The sequence below is a fragment of the Mus caroli genome, unplaced genomic scaffold (assembly GCF_978045245.1).
Source record: "Mus caroli unplaced genomic scaffold, Mus_caroli_1 scaffold_10, whole genome shotgun sequence".
NCBI lineage: Eukaryota > Metazoa > Chordata > Mammalia > Rodentia > Muridae > Mus > Mus caroli.
The window spans coordinates 49,686,620-49,706,686 of record NW_028227265.1 but is presented as its reverse complement, the minus strand read 5'-3'; the positions used below and the strand labels follow the sequence as shown (position 1 = coordinate 49,706,686).

Genomic DNA, 20,067 nt, shown 5'->3' with positions numbered 1-20,067 from the left:
TTTTCAAGAGTAATTTATATGAATTATCTCAACTGGGGTCTTTCTGCTTTCTCATGAAGCTGCCTGCATTAACCTCTCCCTTCATTCCTTCTTCCTTTTCCCTCCTTTCCATTCCCTTACCCTCCTTCCCTTCCTCCATTCTTTCCCTTTCTCTTCTATCTTCTTCCTTTCCCTTCTTCTCTTCCCTGGTAAGTAATGCCCAGAAAGGAAACCCAGTGCCTTCTATTCTAGCCAAGCACTCTACCACTGATGCTCATCCCTAGACCCAGTTCTTCTCAAAATTAAAGTCTGTCCATGACATCAAAGTTATATTACAGAGCTTATGAATTAGAAAAGTGTATCTTTTTTAATTCCCTTGAAAAAACTCAGATATAAAATGTTTTCCCTCTGGAGCAAGAACAGCCAAATTATACAATTTCAAATGTTCAAAATATATAATTATATTCCAGTGTCTCATATATGTCCTCTGTGTGTTTCTGAGAGAGTTGCCTGAGTCCTTTATTAATCTAAGTGAATGGCATGGGAATATTTTTGTTGGTGTCCCATTTTAATGTACAGAGTCAACCTGGGCTTTCATTACAGAGAGAATACTCTGACTTAGGAAAGAAGCTTATTCTTCCCTTTTTTTAATGCCTTAAAATTAATTTCTGAGGCTGAAGGATCTTAGTCTTCGTGGCTTGTTAGGGTGTAGTTAGGAAAAATACCACAAAAGCTACACTGAACTCTGTAATTTAAAACAGTGGACAGTACACAATTTCACTTTATAACTAATCACATTCCAATTTCAACTCCCTTTGCTCATTAGGCTCGGCACTTTTTTCTTTTAAGGAGGGAAGTTTTATTTTAGCTCATGATTTTGGGATTGCAATATGTGGTAGCCTGTCTCTGTTACTTGGGATAGTCATCATGGCAGGAATGTATGGCAAAGAAGGCCTGTTGCCTTCATAGCAGCCAGGAAGCAAAGATACAGAGAAAAACAAGGTTCCAATACTCCCTTTAAGAACACCGAGTTTGGGGCTGGAGAGATGGTTCTAAGAAATGGGCACTTATAGCTTTTGCAAGGGATCTGGGTTCAGTTCCTTGGACTCCAAGCATGCACTCAGTGTACACACATACATGCAGACAAAACATCATACATACAAAATAACTCTATTTATTTTTAAAGAGCACCAATTTCCTGCAACTGAGGCTCACCTGCTAAAGATGTCACCACCTTCCAGTGGCACCATGGAATGGTGATCAAGCCATTAACAAACGTAGGCTCCATACATTGATAAACATGCCAAAAATATTGTCACACAGATAGCCAATGAGGTAATTTCTGTTCTATTGGCAAGGATCTCTACATTGCAGATTATCTTGCATGTATTTTTATTCTCAAATCATCAAAATAAGTAAGCAATAGAGAGGGGAACTTAGCTTCAGACTCTGCCCTTTGAAAATATATTAGAGGTGGGCAAGTGGAATAGACAGAGAATAAATGTATCATCATAGTACATACAGCATAAAAGGATCATCATAGAACAGGGATAGATACACAGAGAATGAAAAGATCACCATAGAACAGGGATAGACAGAGAATAAAAGTATCATCTTAGCACAGGGATAGATACACAGAGAACATAGTGTATAGATCATCATAGAACATAGTGAACATATCAGTAGTTATAAAAAGACTCGCCATTTGGAACTAATTTTTTTCCCTTATTCAGCTTCTTTTTTTCTGCTTTTTAAATTTTTATATAATCTCTGAAATATAAACAATGTATAAAGACTCTTTGCAGAAAGGTTACTGGGAAAGAAGGTATAACTTTATCATCTTGGGACTCTGTGAGAGGTTGCTTTTGCTGGGGGTGCGTTTTCAACAAATAGAAGAAGAAACTGTGATTCTATAGGGCAGAACAAAGTGTTCCAAGCAAGAGGTGTAACTGGAACTTAATGGGACAGTAGGCACAGTACCTAATTCATCTTCTCCAAATCCCAAGATGTGACCCGAAAAGTAGCCTCGACAGGAGCTGCTGGCACCCAGACAGAGCGGCTTTTCTTGCCATTGCTTGGTCACTGGGCTTTGCTGGAGGGTTAAGAAATTCCTATAACAAAACACACCACAAAATCCACAATGAGAGTACACCTCCCTTACAGGGCACTCTAAGATGTTTTAGAATAGACATTGCAGTGAAGAATTGTCACACCAAAAACATCACTTCTCTGCGGTGTAGAGGAACACTATGAAAGTACCAGATGAAGATAAATTGTGGTTCGGGGGGGGGGGGGGCACTAAAAAAATCCAAGAAAGAGAGAGCCCCTCATCATCTACTTTCAGAGAGGATACTTCCCAGGTGACTCTCAACTGCAGGCTGGACTGCATAGGAAGGGATGGGGTAGAGTGCAGGGTTCAGTCCCTGCCTTTTGCAGAAGCGGAGCACATCAGGGCTCCTGTCGCCTGAGGGTCAGCAGCTCGGGAAAGAACCTCTCCGAATGGGTTTCATCAGCTCCTTATCATCACCCACCATGAGACCTTGAAAATTTAGGCTAAATTTTTATTTTGTAGTAACTACTTATCTAGACATATTGCAAAGTGCTGCTCAAGATCCTAAGGCTTGGCATTACCAAAATTCATTGTCTTCCAGAGTAAATAAAAAACCAACCAACCAGCTTTTATAATTTCTTTAAAACAAGTTTGGGCATTAGGGTGAGGATAATGGGAAAAGTCAAAATAAATGGACAATCCCCCAGAGGACGTAATTGTCTTTAAACATTATCCCAGAGGAAAAGAATCTCGTTGGAAGCATCTCTTCAATTAAGCTTCCAGATGTGGGGGACACCAGAAAGTAGTACCATTTGTGTGTCCAAGGTCTGGCTCTGGGGGATAGACACTTGGATCACTCTTGGTAGTGTGCCAAACGATAGACATGCCATTTGGTCTATAGACCTGTGGCATTAGGAAACATACCCATTGCGATCTCCGAACACATAGCTTCCGTACAATCTTTCAGATTGACAGCCTCTGTAAACAAATCCACCAACCAAAGGGCCGTTACTGAATGGCTTGAATTCAAGAAGAGATGGCTCACTTTCTGGAAAAAAAAATTAGTATTAGAGAAGATGAAACATTTCCAGAAGTAAAAGTGATACAGACCAAGTAGTACATTTTATAATAACATAATTCTTTATTGTGTTTCTTAAGGCGAGACACGGATCCTTTTCAGATGAGAATAATGAAACTGTTCAAATGGCATCGAAGCACCAGCTTAAATGACATGAAAGCGCTCACCAGGACCTAGCCATTTTAACTGTCAGGATACACCAAGATTCCAACACAATCCAAACCCAAATATTTTAAAATCATTGTTATTTACTTTAGAACCAAAATATTTTAAAACTTGAGTTTTGAACAATAAATGTCCATAAAAAATGGTTCTGCTTACATTTAATAAATCAAACCAGACCTGTCAAATCATATGAAATGTTTAAAAAGTTTTAAAGGTTCACACCATAATGGAAATAAAAGCATAGTACATAAGAAGTCTTTAAATCCACATTTACTGTATTCTTCAAATCACTGTCTCTTTAGTGAAGAAGTACCTTCACTTGGGGCATGCTAATGGTTTTGCCTATAGATTTGCAAGGATAACAATGTCTGCTCCAGGCGTTCCTTTGAGCTACATGTGGCAAATTCACCTGACGGTGACTTGTCATGCATTTAATGTCAAATAAGTCACAATCAATACGCGGTACCTCACGTAAGGAACTTTGTAGCAGTAGGGTTATTTTGAAGACCTTGCTCCCCCCACATGACTATGCTAAAGCTTGGAGAAGACAAGTTTTAAATACCCAGCACCAGGATTGTAACTGAATGACGAAGGTGGCGCATATTAGAACCAGGCTGCTTCAGTTCATACCTATCCTTTCCAGTTCAGATTTCCGTGATAACTAACCTTTCTTTACCTCAACGGCCCCCTCTGTTCAACGTAGCCTATAACACTGTCTGTCACCTACAGCTGGTCTCTGAATGTCTTCACAAGGGGAGCTGTGTGAACTTTGGATGTATTTCAAAATACATAAACGTAAGTCTGTTAATGGTTTTCTCTGGTAAGTTCATTTGATTAGTAGAATTTAATTAATTCTCCAGATATAATGAAAATCCATTGAATTAGTTGGTGGTTTGTTTGACTTTTTATCCAAACCATGTTATTCTTTGGTTTGGTCTTTATAAGGTGTGCACACACACACACACTCTCACACACACACACACACACACACACACATACACACACACACACACGAGAGAGAGAGAGAGAGAGAGAGAGAGAGAGAGAGAGAGAGAGAGAGAGAGAGAGAGAGAGAAGCAAATAAAATAACAAATACCACATGAACTAGCCCAGCAGCCTCATTCCTAGTGCTAGGATAAATAGCCCCATTGAATGAGCCAATAGAGGGAGTAATCAATTTAATAATCTCAATCTACTGTGCTTCCTAAGTCATAATAATGCTTAAGATATTGTGGCCTTCAAAAGGGAGTATGTACTACAACTTTGAAAAATACTGAGTGTTTTGGATTTTATTATCCAACATTTTGTTTTTAAGTTCTCTGTAAATACTCCAGTAATCATTTTATTAAAAATAATGTTTAAATATTTTATTCCCATGACTTGTTTTTACAAGTCAATTATATTGTTTTCTCTAAAAGAGATCCATTTCTAAATTATTTTTATTAGAAACATTATTCTCCTAATTGCTGAGACTTGCATGTTGAATGTTCAGTAATTTCTTACCTTTAAGGCTTATTTCTGTGTGTATAAAATGTTAAGACAAGTTCTCCTGAATAAAGAGAAATTCTCCACTTTTGGTCTTAGATGAGCAAAATACAGCCGCTGACTTTTGAGACTCTTAAACTATTTGAACCTACAGAGAGCCATTCAATCCATGGGAAAGGTAATTACACAGAGGAACCCTCGGGGCGCGGGCAGTCCTTGGACCTTTACAAATGGAGCGATTCACGCAGTGGCCTGTGCCAGGCCAATGTTTCTATGCTTTCTCAATGCTCATTATGCAAACTCTTTTTTCTCTAATTAATATACTAAAACCAATCTTTACCTAAAGCACAAGCAGCCAGGTAGGCTTCACTCACCATAATCTCTTCCCTTTATTATCTGTAGGATTCTGGCTGATGACCTGTTTTTCCCGTTGGAATCTGAGCAAAGTATTGTTAAATTGATGTTTATATCAGTGGGATGTCGATCCACGGCACATCTGCATAATAAAGAGGCAAATACTCATTAATTCCTCCCTGGGTCTCTTCCTGACAACAAGGAACGAACACTTTGTGGGCTGGCAAGGATCCTATGAGCAATTTAGTTTAGATATTCTTGAAACCACTGAAGGAAACATCCTGACAAGTTTGTTTACTCTATTGAAGCTAATGACCTCGGGAGTGCGTTTCTTAATTCTTCTGGCTATCTTTCTTCTAATGAATGTTCTCACTATCTTAAGAACCTTTGTTTGCCTATTGGTAAGGATTACCTCATGCATGACACATTGGCAGAGTTTGGATCTATGAATCAATGCTACCATCAACTCATCTGTGCCACGTAGTGTATGTAATTTATTAGTCTTAGAACTAGTGTTGTATTTCTTACATGGAAGACTTACTTTAAAAAGTTACATACATCTATTTTGTGTGTGTGTGTGTGTGTGTGTGTGTGTGTGTGCGCGCACAGCATACCATTATGAAGGTGAGAGAACAATCTGTATAAATCAGTTTTCTTCTTTCTCTCTGTTCCTGGCATTGAACTGAGATGTTCAGTCTGGTTCTGTGGCAAGTGCCTTTCCTCACTGAGACATCTCACAGGTCACTCGTTCTAAGGGTCCCTGCTTGTTCCAGTTCAGGAACAGAGACACAGCTGCCACATGTCTACATGGAGGTCTGTCACCTCTGCCCTGTCCTCATTTTCTCCATACCTAATCTGGAGATCAGAATATCGCTGTGGTTCTAACCACATAATGGTCGAAGATCACTATACTCCTGTTACCTAGTCTAGGCCTGAAAGGCTACAATATTCCCTGCAGGTTTAAGTGAAGAAGAGGCTGGGATAAAACTAGTGATATGTCTGAGCTCCTCAAAAATGTAACAACAGCAACAACAACAGTGACAATAATATAACCTAATCAAACAAACAAACAAAAATTCAAACAGAAAACAGTGTCACTGACTTTTGGGGACCATGTAGTCTTTGTTGTAGGGGCGAGGGAGTACCATTCTGTGAATGGGTTCTTGGCAATCTCCCTGGCCTTGGTCCATCACATGACAGCAGTGTTACCCTGCTCTTAGCCCCTCATCCCCGTTGTGAAATCCAAAAATATTTCTACACATTGTCAAATGTCCCCTGGAGACAAAAGGCATTCCATTGACCATGGCTTTTTGGGCCAAGAAAATACATTAACTACTTATAAACCAAATCACTGGGCTATAAAATAAATTAAAAACATTTAAAAAATTGAGAGTTGGAGCTTCAGGGACAAAGAGTCACTCAGCAATTACTACAACAAAACAAAACGAAACGAAACAAAACAAAACAAAACAAAACAAAACAAAACAAAACAAATAAAACAACAACCGAGTGGTCCAAAGAGCCCAGTCATGATGAAGAAGCAGGAGATGGGACAGTTCTACAGCAACAGGGCCTTCACTGTCCTCTCTGACAGTGACTCCTTCAATACAATGTCTGGCAGGACTGGAGACACAGACATGCCGTGACTTAATGGGGAACTTTAGTCCCCACAGGGCGAGAGGATTTCCTATACGACATTTTCCCTCAAGATAGAGAATCTATGACAAAAAGAGAAGTCTGACTTGTTTTCAGCAAGAAGCAGCTGATGGTGAAGAAAAGGGCATCTTTTCCCAACATAAGTTGCTGGGGGCTGTGAATGCCATGCCATCTCCTGACTTTCAGCTTCTTGTGTGCAAAGGGAGCCAGACAGTGAAACTGACCAGCCGAGGCTATGGTGATGCATACCTGTTGCCATCTGTTTGTCTAAAAGCGACACAGAATGTATACCACCAAGCGTAGCCGCTGATGTCAGTCAGGGACTACTGGAGATGATGATGTGCTAATGCTGTCTCATTAGTTGGTCACTGAAAACATCATTCTACTCTGGATGATGCTAAGTGCAGGGGGGGGGTGGTATGTAAATGAGCGCATTGGGCTTGCACCACTGATCTTTGTAACTTATGGTCATCTTCACTGTGAACCTATTAATTAGTCTTGAAACTAAAGAGGAAGATGGTGGGCTGGGAGATGGACCCATGGGAAGAATACTTCTTGTGCAAACAGGACCACCTGAGCTTGATTCTCCATGATCCTCAGGAAAGCCAGGCATGACACAAGCCTATAACCCAGTATTGCGGTCTGTTAAGGGGACGGGGGTGGGGTAATAGATAGAATAGAACTTTCTAACCAGTCACTCTCACTGAAATATCTGGCTTCAGATTCAGTGAGACTTAAGAAATGAAGGAAAAGAGAAAGCTGGATAATAGAGGGGCAACATCTGGCCTCCTCCTTTACCCTACATATGTAAGTATGGACATGCATACACACCACACACACAAATAAAAATTAAAAGGGTGCTGTATGGGCAGCTATCACACAGTACTACCAAGAGTAGTAGTACCTAGCTTAGTACCATAGACAAGGTGCTTACAGTAGTCAGCTTCATTTGTAGCCAGTAATAGTTTCAGTCCCTTCTCTCATCACTAAGTCTTTCTCTGCCTGAGACTCTCTGGGAAGGAAGCAGAGTGCAAACAGAATTTTTCTTTAGCCCTCGGTTGCCAGAGGAGGCAGGGCTACGTGGCACAGGCATCTTGCCATGAGTAGGGTCTGGAAAGGGCCTCATCCTGTGTTTTTGCACTGAGGCTTGGACCCCCAGGAAGGTTGCAAGAACGCTCCGGTGGGAGGGTGGTGACTCAGGCCGCTTCACTTCAAAGTGCTGCTTTGTGGTGTCTGTGCATTCTGAGCTATAGAAATGGAATGTGACAGTTTCCTCCACATCCTGATCCCACCTTAAGTATTCCCTGCTGAACAGATTTTAAGATCTGTGGAGATGCCAAAAAGGAAATGAACTGTGGACTTGGGCTTTGATGGAGCAAAGATGAAGGGCACGAGGGATTATAAAAATAAAAAGTTTGAGAAATATTCACCTTGCACATAGTGAACACTCAATAAACATTAAATAGCAATAATAACTAAGCTAATAAATGAATGAATGTGGCCACATACCCCTCAGTCTGAATGATAGACCAGATTGGACTTAGTTTTCATCAGAGAATTTCTGTTAAAGTTCCTAGAATTTTTAAAGCGTGCCTGAAATCCTTCACTCTACAGACTTCTAAGTTTTCTGTTCTTTATAGTTCATTATAGTAAACAGAAAACAGTAGACATGAATTCCTTTAGAATTTGTAAGTTTCTGAGGTGTGAAAGACATTAACATTTACCTAAACTCTTTGAAAATGAACACTACATCATCTTGCATTAAGGGTAATGATGGCAGTAAGGACCGCCCAGGTGTGAGGTGTGAAGTACCATTCTTTGTCCTCTTTCTGTGGACTCTTACATAATCCTGACAGAGCTCTCAGAACACACGTGTTACAGCTCATATTCAGGATATGTGGTATCGTCTGAATGTCCCCTGCCACGCTTACATCCTGGAACCCTGATCCCTACTGCAGTCAGTTGTACAGACAGGACCTTCCTGGTGGATTGTGTTGAAAACACTACTCTCACCAATGGATTCCTACTATTATTGTGAGAGTAGTTGGTTATCATAGGAGTGAGTTCCGAATTGGAGGATGAGTTTGGCAACTTTTCTGTCTTCCTCTCTCTCCTTTGCTCTCTCCTTCCACCATGAGACGAGGAATCAAGAAAGCTCTCAGCAGATGCTGAGCAGGTGCCAGCATCATGGCCTCCAACTGCCCAGCATCCAGAACTGTGAGCCGAAATCCATCTATTGTTTATAAATCACCTGTGTGTGGTATCCTGTTGAAACAGCTTAAAGCAGACCAAGTCAACAAGGAAAATAAAACTTAGAGGGATCTAAAGAAAGCAAGCCAAAGGTTATCTAATAGTAGTCTCTGAAGTTTTCTCTGTGACCTTGAGTTTTCCTTTGTCTAATCTTCTTTAACCTTCTTCACACATGAATGATAGAAAGTGGGTTAATACTTGTTTAGTTAATGGTGGGTATGATTTTAGAGGTTCAAAGGGATACTACCCCTTGCTACTTGGTGGCTGAATATCTTACTTTTCTCCCTAGATCTCAAATTCTGTCTTGTTTTGAAAGCAGGGATGAGATAGGCAGATGTCCTTACCTGCCTGGATCATGGAGGCCGTGGGCGAATACTTCTGGGGGCTGGTTGGTGCTGTTGAAGTGAGGGTTACTCCGCGGTATGGAATAAGGCACATTGCACATGTCCGTGTCCACGTCCAGCCTCAGCACAGAGCCTGTGAAGTCACTGAGAGATTGGAAGGGGAGTGAGTTCTTTACACTCAGGTTGTTTGTCTCACCTGAACACATGGCAAGGTTGCTCTAAGGAGAAAGAAACCATCCCTTCAATTTGACTCAAAATTTCTTGATTTCCAAATTCCATGTGGCAAGAAGTGAGACCAGTAAAAGTTTGGGTACAAGATGTGGGGTGGACAAAGATGTTCAAAGTATGCTGCTCTCTCTCTCTCTCTCTCTCTCTCTCTCTCTCTCTCTCTCTCTCTCTCGTGTGTGTGTGTGTGTGTGTGTGTTTAATCTGTCCTGTATCATCTTTGCCAGTCTATGTGTTTATGTTCCTCAAGACACCAGTTAATTAGACAGAGGGTGGGGCAGCAGCATGGATGGATGGGGGTGGGGAACCAACTGGTCACAGAGGAAGAGATACACAGTGCTTGTGTTGCAAGGCAGCATTTGTAGCAATAATTCTTTTAGGACAAGTTTCAGGATAAAATAACCTTATGTTCAGTCATCAGCCATAATTCCCAGTTTTTGGCTCTGACCTTGTGTCCTGGCATTGAAATCACATTAGTGTCAAAAAGTCCTTGCTGGTTAAGCAGTCTGTTACCTTAACCCATCCATCTCTTCCATGTCATCCAGCGTGATCATACCATCCCCAAGGATGACGTACAAAAAGCCATCGGGACCAAAGAGCAGCTGTCCCCCAAGATGCTTTCGGTGGAGCTCAGCAACTTCCAGAAACACCCTGGCTGTTCTCACATCAACTTGATGGGGATTTTTCCTGCATGACAGAAGAGGGGAGAACACCATGACTTTGCAGGTATGCTATGAATTCACTGGAAAGGAAGAGGTGTACAGACAGACAATAATATTTGAAATAGAGCTAATCAGAATGACATGAAAAACCCCATTAATCTATGTTTTAGGAACATCGTTGAAGTTTAAATAATTAAGAAAAAATACCAAAGACACTATGACACTATTTTATTTTATTTCTTTTCACACAAACACACACACACACACACACACACACAAAGAGAGTGAGAGAGAAACAGAGAAAGAGACACACACACAGAGATAGAGAAGTACACACACACACTCTCACACACACACAGACACACACACTCACACACACACACACTCATACACACACAGAGACAAAGATGCACACACTATGTTTTAAGTCATGGGATTATTCTGCTCTAATTATTACTAATTTATGGCAATAGCTTATAAGCAGTCTGTAAAGAGATGAAGAAGAGAAAAGAACACACAAACTTTGTTCTTCCATGCACATTAGTTAGTGATACCTGGATACTGTGTATTCCACAACCCGAAGAATGTGGTCGTGAGGCCCAATGGCCCACCGTTCCTGGTTGGTGGTATAAGACACATACAGCTTTCCATTTTTCTTGTAATTGGGATGGAATGCCAGACTTAGCAGACCCCTTTCGTCTCCTCCCTGCAGTGAGATGGAAAACACAAAGAATCATGAAGTTAATTATCTTCTTTATTGTGTTTCAACTGGAACCTCGAAAAGAGTTTCTTCTGGGTAATCTTTGCCCAACCTCTTTTCTTTTCTCCTTTGCCTACTACACAGAAAAGGATTATAAAGCATTTCTCTATGAGGTATTCTTTTAAGGTTAGAACAGGACAGCTGTCCTGTGTAGTTATCTATGCAAGAGACCCTTATGCCACTTTAATCAAGTGGTTTGTGCATGTAATCTTGGGAATTGGGGAGAGCAGTTTAAGCGCTGTGTGAAATTCTTTACTGGGTTACGAGGTTGCTTGTAGTGCATAGGAGACAAATAAAAACGGTTCACAATCAACAGTTACTTCTAATCCAGCTCACCCAAAAACCTAAAACCTAGTGCGCACTGCCAGCTCCCACTGTCTTGGCAATATGTTTAGAAAGCAGTTAAATTGCTTGTGTAATGTATAAACCTTTGTTTCACCCGGAGGCATCGACATCAGTTGTCACAACGATGGTGGTCTGTACATCATAGCTAGGTAACAGAGGCTTTGGCCCATCTATGCAGAGAGGAGGTAGTTTTTACATGCATCCTAAACTCTGTAGAGAGTAGAAGCATGAAGAGCTGGGAGAAGATTAGAAGGCCAGGACCAGAATAGGAATGGGGAAGCACTAGGAAGAAAAGGCGATGCTAGGAAAGAAAGAAAAATCTCAAACAACTCTTTTGTTATTATATGAACGTCAAAAACTGTATATGTTAGACATGCCAGATGCTAAAGCAATTAAAATATCATCATGTTCTGAAATAGAAAGGTACTTTATCTTCGTTTTCTGCTAATTCAGCTTGTGGAAATTCAATATGGTCCAAGCATTTGCTTTGTCCCACAAGTACTCTAGGAATGTCTATCTTGGAATCAAAGCAACTGAAATTATCTAGATCAGAAACTTAAATTCCATGTTCTAGGAAATGAGTGAACATTTTTCTTTGCCGTCTGGTAAGTCACCCACAGTGGTGACATCCTTTGTCAGACACCGAATTCTACAACCTTTCATCCTTTACTTATGCCTGTAACTTCATATCTGCTTTGGCAAAATACAGAAATTAACTTCTGATGTGTTAAATGGGGAAAACCCTACAAAGCCAAAACTTCATAGCTGACCCTGGTCAGTAATGGTCGACTGTCATATTGGGTCCCACTACACAGCACTTGTCAGCAGCACTGAACAGCACTGGGTGCAACTTCTGTGCTACATCAGTCTGAGAACGTAAAGTTTTAGGAATAAACATTCATTTCAATAAACCTTGTTTGCTTGGTTTCATGGCTCTGAGATAAATTTGTTTGGTTACATAGCATCCAAAGTAGAAATATTCAGACTCTGAGAGGTGCATTAATTATACACTGTCTGGAAGTGCCCAAGACCTACTGAATCATTTATCCAAGCGTTAACCTTTTCACACATCGCCATATGCCTGATTTTAACTTTAATCATTAAAGTCAGATGCTAAAGTGTATGATTTATGAATGAGCCTCTGCTTTGTGTGGATTATTTTGTGATAATGTTTTTAATACAGACTTGATGCTGGTGTTTTACTGTTCTCATCACTGGAGATAAATATCATTTGGCTGTCTTAGGGCACATCAGAAGCTGAGATGTATAACCAAGATTTGAATGTACAGTGTCTGCACATTTCAACCACATTCACAGATTGCATGAGGAGGCCCACAGGTAGAATTCTGACCATGATGAATTCTCCTCCTCAGTACACTTCTCTCTAACTGTGGGACAAGCTAAGTGCTGCGGGTGTGCTTCACTGATGGCTGTGGTCACTGTAGAAAGCCGTAAGCTGAAGCTGAAAGCACTTCTCTGTAGTCCCTAGTCAAATAGTCAGAAATGTAGCCCGAGGAGGAGCACACCATGGCTCATAACTGTGCGAGTTGCTTTCATGGATTAGAGAAATAGAATTTACATGTCATTGGTGGCCAGATGGAACTGAGCTGCAGACACAACTACAAGCCGGAGTGGGCATTTGTTCATGTTAGAAACACATGGCTCACACCTATGAATCCAGGAGCATCACAGACATTTACTAAAGTGCCAAATTCAGAAAACAAATGAGTTTTGAATTGAAATAGATAATGCAATCTTAAAAAGTCGAGAATTTCAAGTTTTTTCAAGTTACATGATTGACATTTGATTAATTTAGGATGTAGGATCTGCTCTTTTCAAATCACCTTCTGGGTGTAAGGCTGGGTTCTGATTGGTTTGAAAACTTGACTATTTAAATCATTTCCAACAAAAAACTTTTCCTGACTAAACTGGTGAGAAAAATTTCATGTGTTATATAAATATCATGGCTGCCTCTAATAACCAGCTAAGGCTCGGAGATTAGGAAGGTCTGTTAACTCTCCTACGGAACCAAGAGACTGAAAAGTATTTTCAGTGAAAAATATCAGTGACAGGTGATTCACCTGAATTAGCTTTCACAGTGATGTGGTCTACTTAATTAAAATACATCATGAGCAAATGAAAACCTGCCTTTTATGTCTAGCTCAGTTTTTAAGGTCTACGTGAAGAAACATGCTGATTGGCATGGAAGGGTGACTTCATGCCTGGGTCAGGAGCCTTATTACAATACTTATCAGATACTTAAGGCCTCGGGTCCCCTAATGTTACTCCTGCCTTACACATGAACTGGACACTGTCCCAGCATTAGGGATGGCTGAAGACAGCCTCCTTAAGGCCTCTGTTCTTTCTTCCTCTGACCCTACGTCCATTTTCACACAAGCTCTGGCCATCTGTTTTCATAGCCTCATTCTGTTTTCCCCAAGTTGCAAAACTGCCTTTGTCTCCCCCACTGTTGCAAACCCTGCTAAGCTGGTTTTAGAGGCTCAGCAGAAAGAATCAACCAGCCCTTATGACAACTTCACAGGCCTCCCTCCTAACTCCTTCCATCCTTCTTTTCATGATGGCTCGGATCCCATGGGACTGGAAATCATGAGCTCCATACAGAAGTGCCTTGAATTGGAAACAGATCCCAGGAGCACCAGAGCAGGGATGGCTCACAGTGAGCTGAGTTGACCTGGCTAATAGGATATAAACACACTCACTGAATAAACACACTCAGAGAGAGGTGCCATTCAGAAAAAGTATGACATCCGAGACAAATCTTTACAAATCTGTTAGCCAATTTCCAAGATATTTATCATTACCTATGTGAATGGCAGTGATTTTTTTTCCCCCAGATTCTCACATTTGGGCTTCATGATTAGCTACTGAATACTTCATGTGCAAGTTGGGCTTCAAATGACTATGCACACAGAATCATGAGACTCAGACTAGAAGCTAACAGGGGAGGCACTTCTGATATTGCAGAACAGTTATCATCTGCAAAGCTCATGCTTGAAAGGTTTCCAATCAAGCTAAAAAATAAAGGAAGAGGGGAAAGAAAGGCTTGCAAAACCCCCTGGTGTTACTTTAAGTAAGATCACGGTTGTGTGTTAGGGTTAAAGGCTGGCATCTCAAGCTAGCTGCCTGCTTCTCATCCCTTCCTCATCCCTCCCAATACCACAGAAGTCTGGACAGCTCCACACCAACCACAACAGGATTCTCAAAAGAGGATTGTTGAATGATCTAAAAACAGTGTTCTTAAACCATTTGGAATCTTGAGATGGACCTATGTTTCAGAGGAACAGTCAGAAAAGCTTCTCCAGGAATTTTTAATAGCAAGCCAACTAACTGCCATTCAGCTCTTGGGAGCAGCCTCACAGGGTACACACCACAGAATATGAGATTAACACCTTCTAACTAAGTCCTGAAGGCTTTAATGGACCGGATCTCCCCTTGCAATGCTGGGATAAACTCTATCCTATTGAGCAATCGAATTCTGGCCAATTGTTAAAGAATATTCTTCTTTGTATAACAAGAAATGTCCATTTGAGAAAGAGAAGTAACTATAAGATAATTATAACAGAAAATACATTTTTTTTTTCTCTTTAGGGGAAAATTTGAGGTATTTGTCTTTCACTCTGATACTTTTAAAAGAAAACGTTCTATATATATATTTTAAATTTTTGTATTTATCTTTATGTGTATGAGTGTATTGTCTGCATGTCTGTCTGTCTGTCTGTCTGTAGGTATATCATGTGCATTCCTAGTGCCCCTCAGATGTCAGAAGAAGGTATTAAAGCCCAAGGAACCAAGTTAGGGTTGTCCATGAGCTATGGGTGCTGGGGACAAAGCTCAGGTCTTGCGCAAGAGCAGTAAGTGCTCCTATCTGCTGAGTCACTTCACTGACCCTCTCTCTCTCTACTTTCAATATGGGTTAAACTTAATTTATTCCGAGTGTTTATTTCTCTTTCATTTGTTCCATCTCCTCTGTGTAATGCTGACTTGAGTAGTTTACAAAGGGGCAGCATGGACCGGAAGCAGGAAGCACCACTACTCATGTTTACAGTTTTCCTTATGTTCTTGTCCACGCCTAACTGACTTCATGTGCAGACTTCCTTGTGCAGCAATCCTTGTGTCTAACGTACTCTCAGCGTCTAGGGATTAACTTGAAGCAGGCGGTTGTACCTACTGCATGGGTATTTTAATCTAGTTTTTCAAAAAGGCTACTACAGACAGGTTGCATATGCCTGCATCCCCAGCACTTGCGAGGTGGAGGCAGAAGTATCAGGAATTCAAGGCCAGCTGTCTGTTACATAATGAGTTTGAGACCAGCTTGGGCTTTTTGCTTCCAAACAAAACAAAAACCAGAAAAGGGGATCCCGAGCATATATTCCTTACCTTTATTAGGAAGACTTCACCACCTATTACATGACCCCATGGCACTCAGCAATGAAGAAGCATATATAGTCCTATAATCAAATTATTGCTGCCTTGACAATGAAAAATTAACATTAATTGAGCAGATGTTTCTTGAGTACCTACGAGGTATCAGGTTCTGCTTGGCAGGGAGGATAAGAAGGCTAGGTGCTCCAGAAGCAGACACCATTGTGATTTTTAGGGGTTTTCTTCCCACCACACTCCTCTAAGATGCTGCTATTTTTGAGTAGTTCAGCAATACCATGTCATTAGAAATGGGCATTTCCAAACAACAGGAGTTGCAAAGAGCAGAGAAATATTTGGGCTATCATTTCACCAAAGGTTTATTCTTGTGAATATCTGAGGTTTTTTCAGGTACACAGATTTAGTAACTTCAAGACTTAGTAACGAAAAGGAAAAACTTGGCTTCCTAGAAGTTAAATTACTCAAAGAATTAGGCAAGTTTCTACAGACAGTAAGACCATTCTCTTACATGACACCAGGGCACAGGTAGGAGGGACAGCCTCGGGTAAAACAGTTGTTCACTTAATTCCAAAGGAATCTCTGAGACTTAGGAGCAGAATAGGATAGTGGCATCTTTAATCGTTTCTAAGTCACATGTCTGTCATGTCACATGTCTGTCCTGTCAGGCTAACTTTCTCATTTCCTCGATCAGCCATCACCTCTCGTCTGAGTTTTTCTGGCACACAGAATGAGAGGGAGAAGGCTAGCCGACTTGGCAACTAATATGGCTGTTTCATGTACAAACCTTTGCTCTCTGTGACTCTAGAATATTCTGTTATCCAGAAATGAGAAAATATGTAGGTTTTTAAAATTGTCATTCCAAACACAATACCAGATTATATCTTTACAAAGATCATGGCTGGAAGCGACACATTTATGATCTTGGTCTGTACATTAGGATTCCACATGGGCCTCGAGGGTTAGAATAAATGTCAGCAAAGCTGTCTTTCTTTCTGGAATCTCCAGGGGATAAGTTTTTTTTCCCCCCGTTTCCAATTTTAGCAGCCTCTTACATTCTTTAGTCCATGTGTTCTTCCTTCCATCTTCAAAGACAGCAATAGCAGGCTGAATCCTCGACGCACACCAATCCAGTCCTCCCAACCCTGCTTTCTGCTTTCAGATATTTGTGAGTACTGTGAACCTGCCCAGATAATCCGGGATAGACTCCCTATCTGTGTATAGGCTAGCACTCTTAATTCCTTTGTACTTTCGTGAGGACATATTTTGGTCAGGGACAAACCACAAGAATCATTTACTCTGCCTTTAAAGATGGGATCCTAAGCATTTAAAACTTGAGTCTTTTTGGCCATTTGGCCATAGCCCCTGGTGCTGGAGCTTATCTGCACAGTCACCAGAAGGCACAGAAGGAACGCCCGGCACGGCACACCTGTTAATTTAGCTGCCAGCCTAGAAATTGATAGGATAAAGTGCAGAAAGGGTGGGGTACCTTTGGTGGCTGTGCCAAGGTGTGCTGCTGAAAAATTATGCCATGCAACAGGTCTAGTGTAAAGGGTTTATGGAAGAGCAGAAAACCATCAGAGTGGGAACATGAGATAGAGACACATAGAGAGAGATAGAGATATATAGAGAAAGATAGGGAGAGAGAAAGGGAGGGAGGGAGGGAGGGGGAGTGTGATGGGGTTGGGGACCCTTTTATGGGCAGCACACCTGGTGCACCTGGCTGCAGGTGGTGGCATAGCCGCTTGCTTGCTGCTAGGTCCCTGGGAACGGGCCAGTGAGGACTCCTGATTGCTAATAGGAACAATCCTAATGATCTTCAGAATGAGTGGCAGCACCCGTCAGAAGTGAGGGTGAAAGAGAAGACAGTTGTGTAAAATGTATTTACCAAATATGGGAAGCATGGTTGACGGGGACTCTTGGCATTTCAAGCTAAGACTTGGTGTTTTTATTTTAAACTGTGTTCTATATTATTTTTCTTTGCCTGCTGTTTTTAAATATACTGTAGGGTACTTTTTTTTTTCTTCACTTTCTGGAAAAGGTAAGAAACATTGCTTTTTAGCAGTTCTAAAAGTGTAATTTAATCTCTGAAGAAGAGCCAGGCCCCACGGGGATCCTGAGAGAACTTATGGGAAGGAATACATGCATAATAAAAGGTACGGTTTGTCTTTGACTCTAGTTCCTGGCCCAGAGTCCAGAAAACCCTTGGAATTTCCTGAGTGATAGGAATATCTTTTTATTAATAAAACACCCTTTCAACTACACCTGAGCTGATGCTATTGGGTTGAATATTGATGGGCCCTTACATAGGTCAGGAATGGAATTAGCAGCCTGAGAAGTCAACCCTGTGACCAGAAAATTGAAACCTTTAGCTCTTCCCTCCCCTCACTCTGAGAGGAGCTGCTGACTAAGTTCAATCACCAATGGCCAACAATTTCTGTCCATGTAATAAAATCTCCATTAAAAACTCTTGGGCTTTGGAGCTAGTTCAATGGGTAAAGTGTGAGGACCTGAGTTCAAACACACAGAGCCCATGTAATCCCTGCACTACTACTGCTGAGGAGAGAGACAGGAGACTCCCCATGTGCTTACAGGCCAGCACACAATAAGATGGTAGGCGACGGCAGGGACTCACACCTATGGTTGTCCTGTGTCTTCTGTATGCACAACTGCCCACACTCACATATCCCCTCAAACGCATACAATTTTTAAAAAACAAAGCCTCCTAAATGGTGGAGTCAAGTGAGGTTGGTGCTTCCATGGAGGGCTGGGACATCCACAGAGCCACTACTCGCTGGGATTTTCTGCTCCACAGCTACTTACTCTACAGTAATGTTTCTCTTACATTTCATACCAATAGGGATGAATGCATATTTAGATATTTAAATTTTATAATCATAATATTTTATGTACCCGTGTCTGTGATTTATTTTATATTAAATTTATACTTGTCAAGTGGAATTAAAGTATGTTTATATTTCCATGTCTTCTCTAGGTTTCATTTGATACAGTAGAGCCTCTTGAAAAATGGATTCACTGGATTCTAACCATGCTCAAACAGTGATATTCAGCTGTAGTACCTCAAAAGTGCCAGAAGAATTTGTTATATCGGGTAATGGCCTGAACACGAGGAGCTCTTTGGTTCAATGTATTTCACATGATAATAATTTTGAGATATTCTGAAGTTCAGTTTGCTAAAACATCTCCAAATGATGAAAGGCTTCAATACAATGAAACGGTTTGAAACATAGCTTATTTGTAATGATAAAGGAACGAAACAATACATTTACGAAAAAGTATCACCTCTTCCTAGAAACAGCACCCCACATTTTCCCGTAGGAAGATTTTAGAATTGTCAGTGCCATTTAGAGAAAGTAAAGCCTTCTTCTGTGCTTCTAGCTTAATAAAAATAAGTAAAAGTATAAGCCATTCATGGGATTAAAAAGTACGGCAAAGTGAGAATTGTTTTGAAAGAGAAAAAAGCATTACAGTTCACTAAATTATTCTGGTAGGACCTACTGGTTATGTACAGTTTGGGCCTTATTTTGTGAAGTAATTTTGGATGAGGTGTAGCTTGGGGTTTAAACGTACATTTCGTGCGCACAAAAGGCTCTGTGTGCAACACACACACACACACACACATGCATGCACGCACACGCACGCACACGCACACACACACAATTTTTAAGATAACTGTAAAAGGGTGAATGAAATATTGATTGATTAATTACATTGTTAAACACAACTGAATGTCAGTTATGTAAAACAGGAATTAGAACAATTCTCCCTGAGGCTGGAAACTTCTTGAAGGTGTGCCCTCACCACCCTGGGAAGACATGTCATAACAGTAGCCTGCGCTGTGCCTTACGGTGTTCCAGAGACTGCACTGAGGAATGTTTGAATGCTGGTTTCAGCTCTGCAGCAATTTCAGGGTTTAGTTCTGTGTCACTATTACTCTTGTTTTTTGGAGAAAGGATTAATGAATTTGTCCAGAAGGCATAATTAGAAATGACAGCGCAGGGCTCATCTGTGATGGGAGTGGTACACATGTCACAGTCTGGGACCAACTATTTCCTAAAACACAGGACTAGCTCTCCTCTTCCTCATTCACTGCTCTGGAGCTGAAATGTTTTTAGAATAGTCAGGCTTACCTTTCAGAAGTCCTATAGGAGAAAAGGGTAAACTCCGTATCTTAGTTATTTTACCTAATAGGTATTAGTTTAACTTAATTAACACAGTTATTTTTTAACCTACAAGTCATGTATATGCCTAGTTATCTTTTAAAGAATTTTTCCCTCTGGGAAAATAGTAATTTA

General features: G+C 40.8%; 1 protein-coding gene across 2 annotated transcripts in view; it reads right to left on the bottom strand.

Annotated features, from left to right (window-relative positions):
* Hhip (hedgehog interacting protein) overlaps positions 1-20,067 on the bottom strand; it is a 90,466-nt gene that overhangs the window by 21,017 nt on the left and 49,382 nt on the right. For both annotated transcript variants that reach the window (XM_021170103.3, XM_029480876.2), the window contains exons 5-10: positions 10,803-10,954; positions 10,100-10,273; positions 9,362-9,505; positions 5,132-5,253; positions 2,954-3,077; positions 1,960-2,090 (exon numbers count right to left, since the gene is read on the bottom strand). In XM_021170103.3, coding sequence (XP_021025762.1) covers positions 1,960-2,090; positions 2,954-3,077; positions 5,132-5,253; positions 9,362-9,505; positions 10,100-10,273; positions 10,803-10,954 — 847 coding nt within the window. The remainder of the gene's footprint in view (positions 1-1,959; positions 2,091-2,953; positions 3,078-5,131; positions 5,254-9,361; positions 9,506-10,099; positions 10,274-10,802; positions 10,955-20,067) is intronic.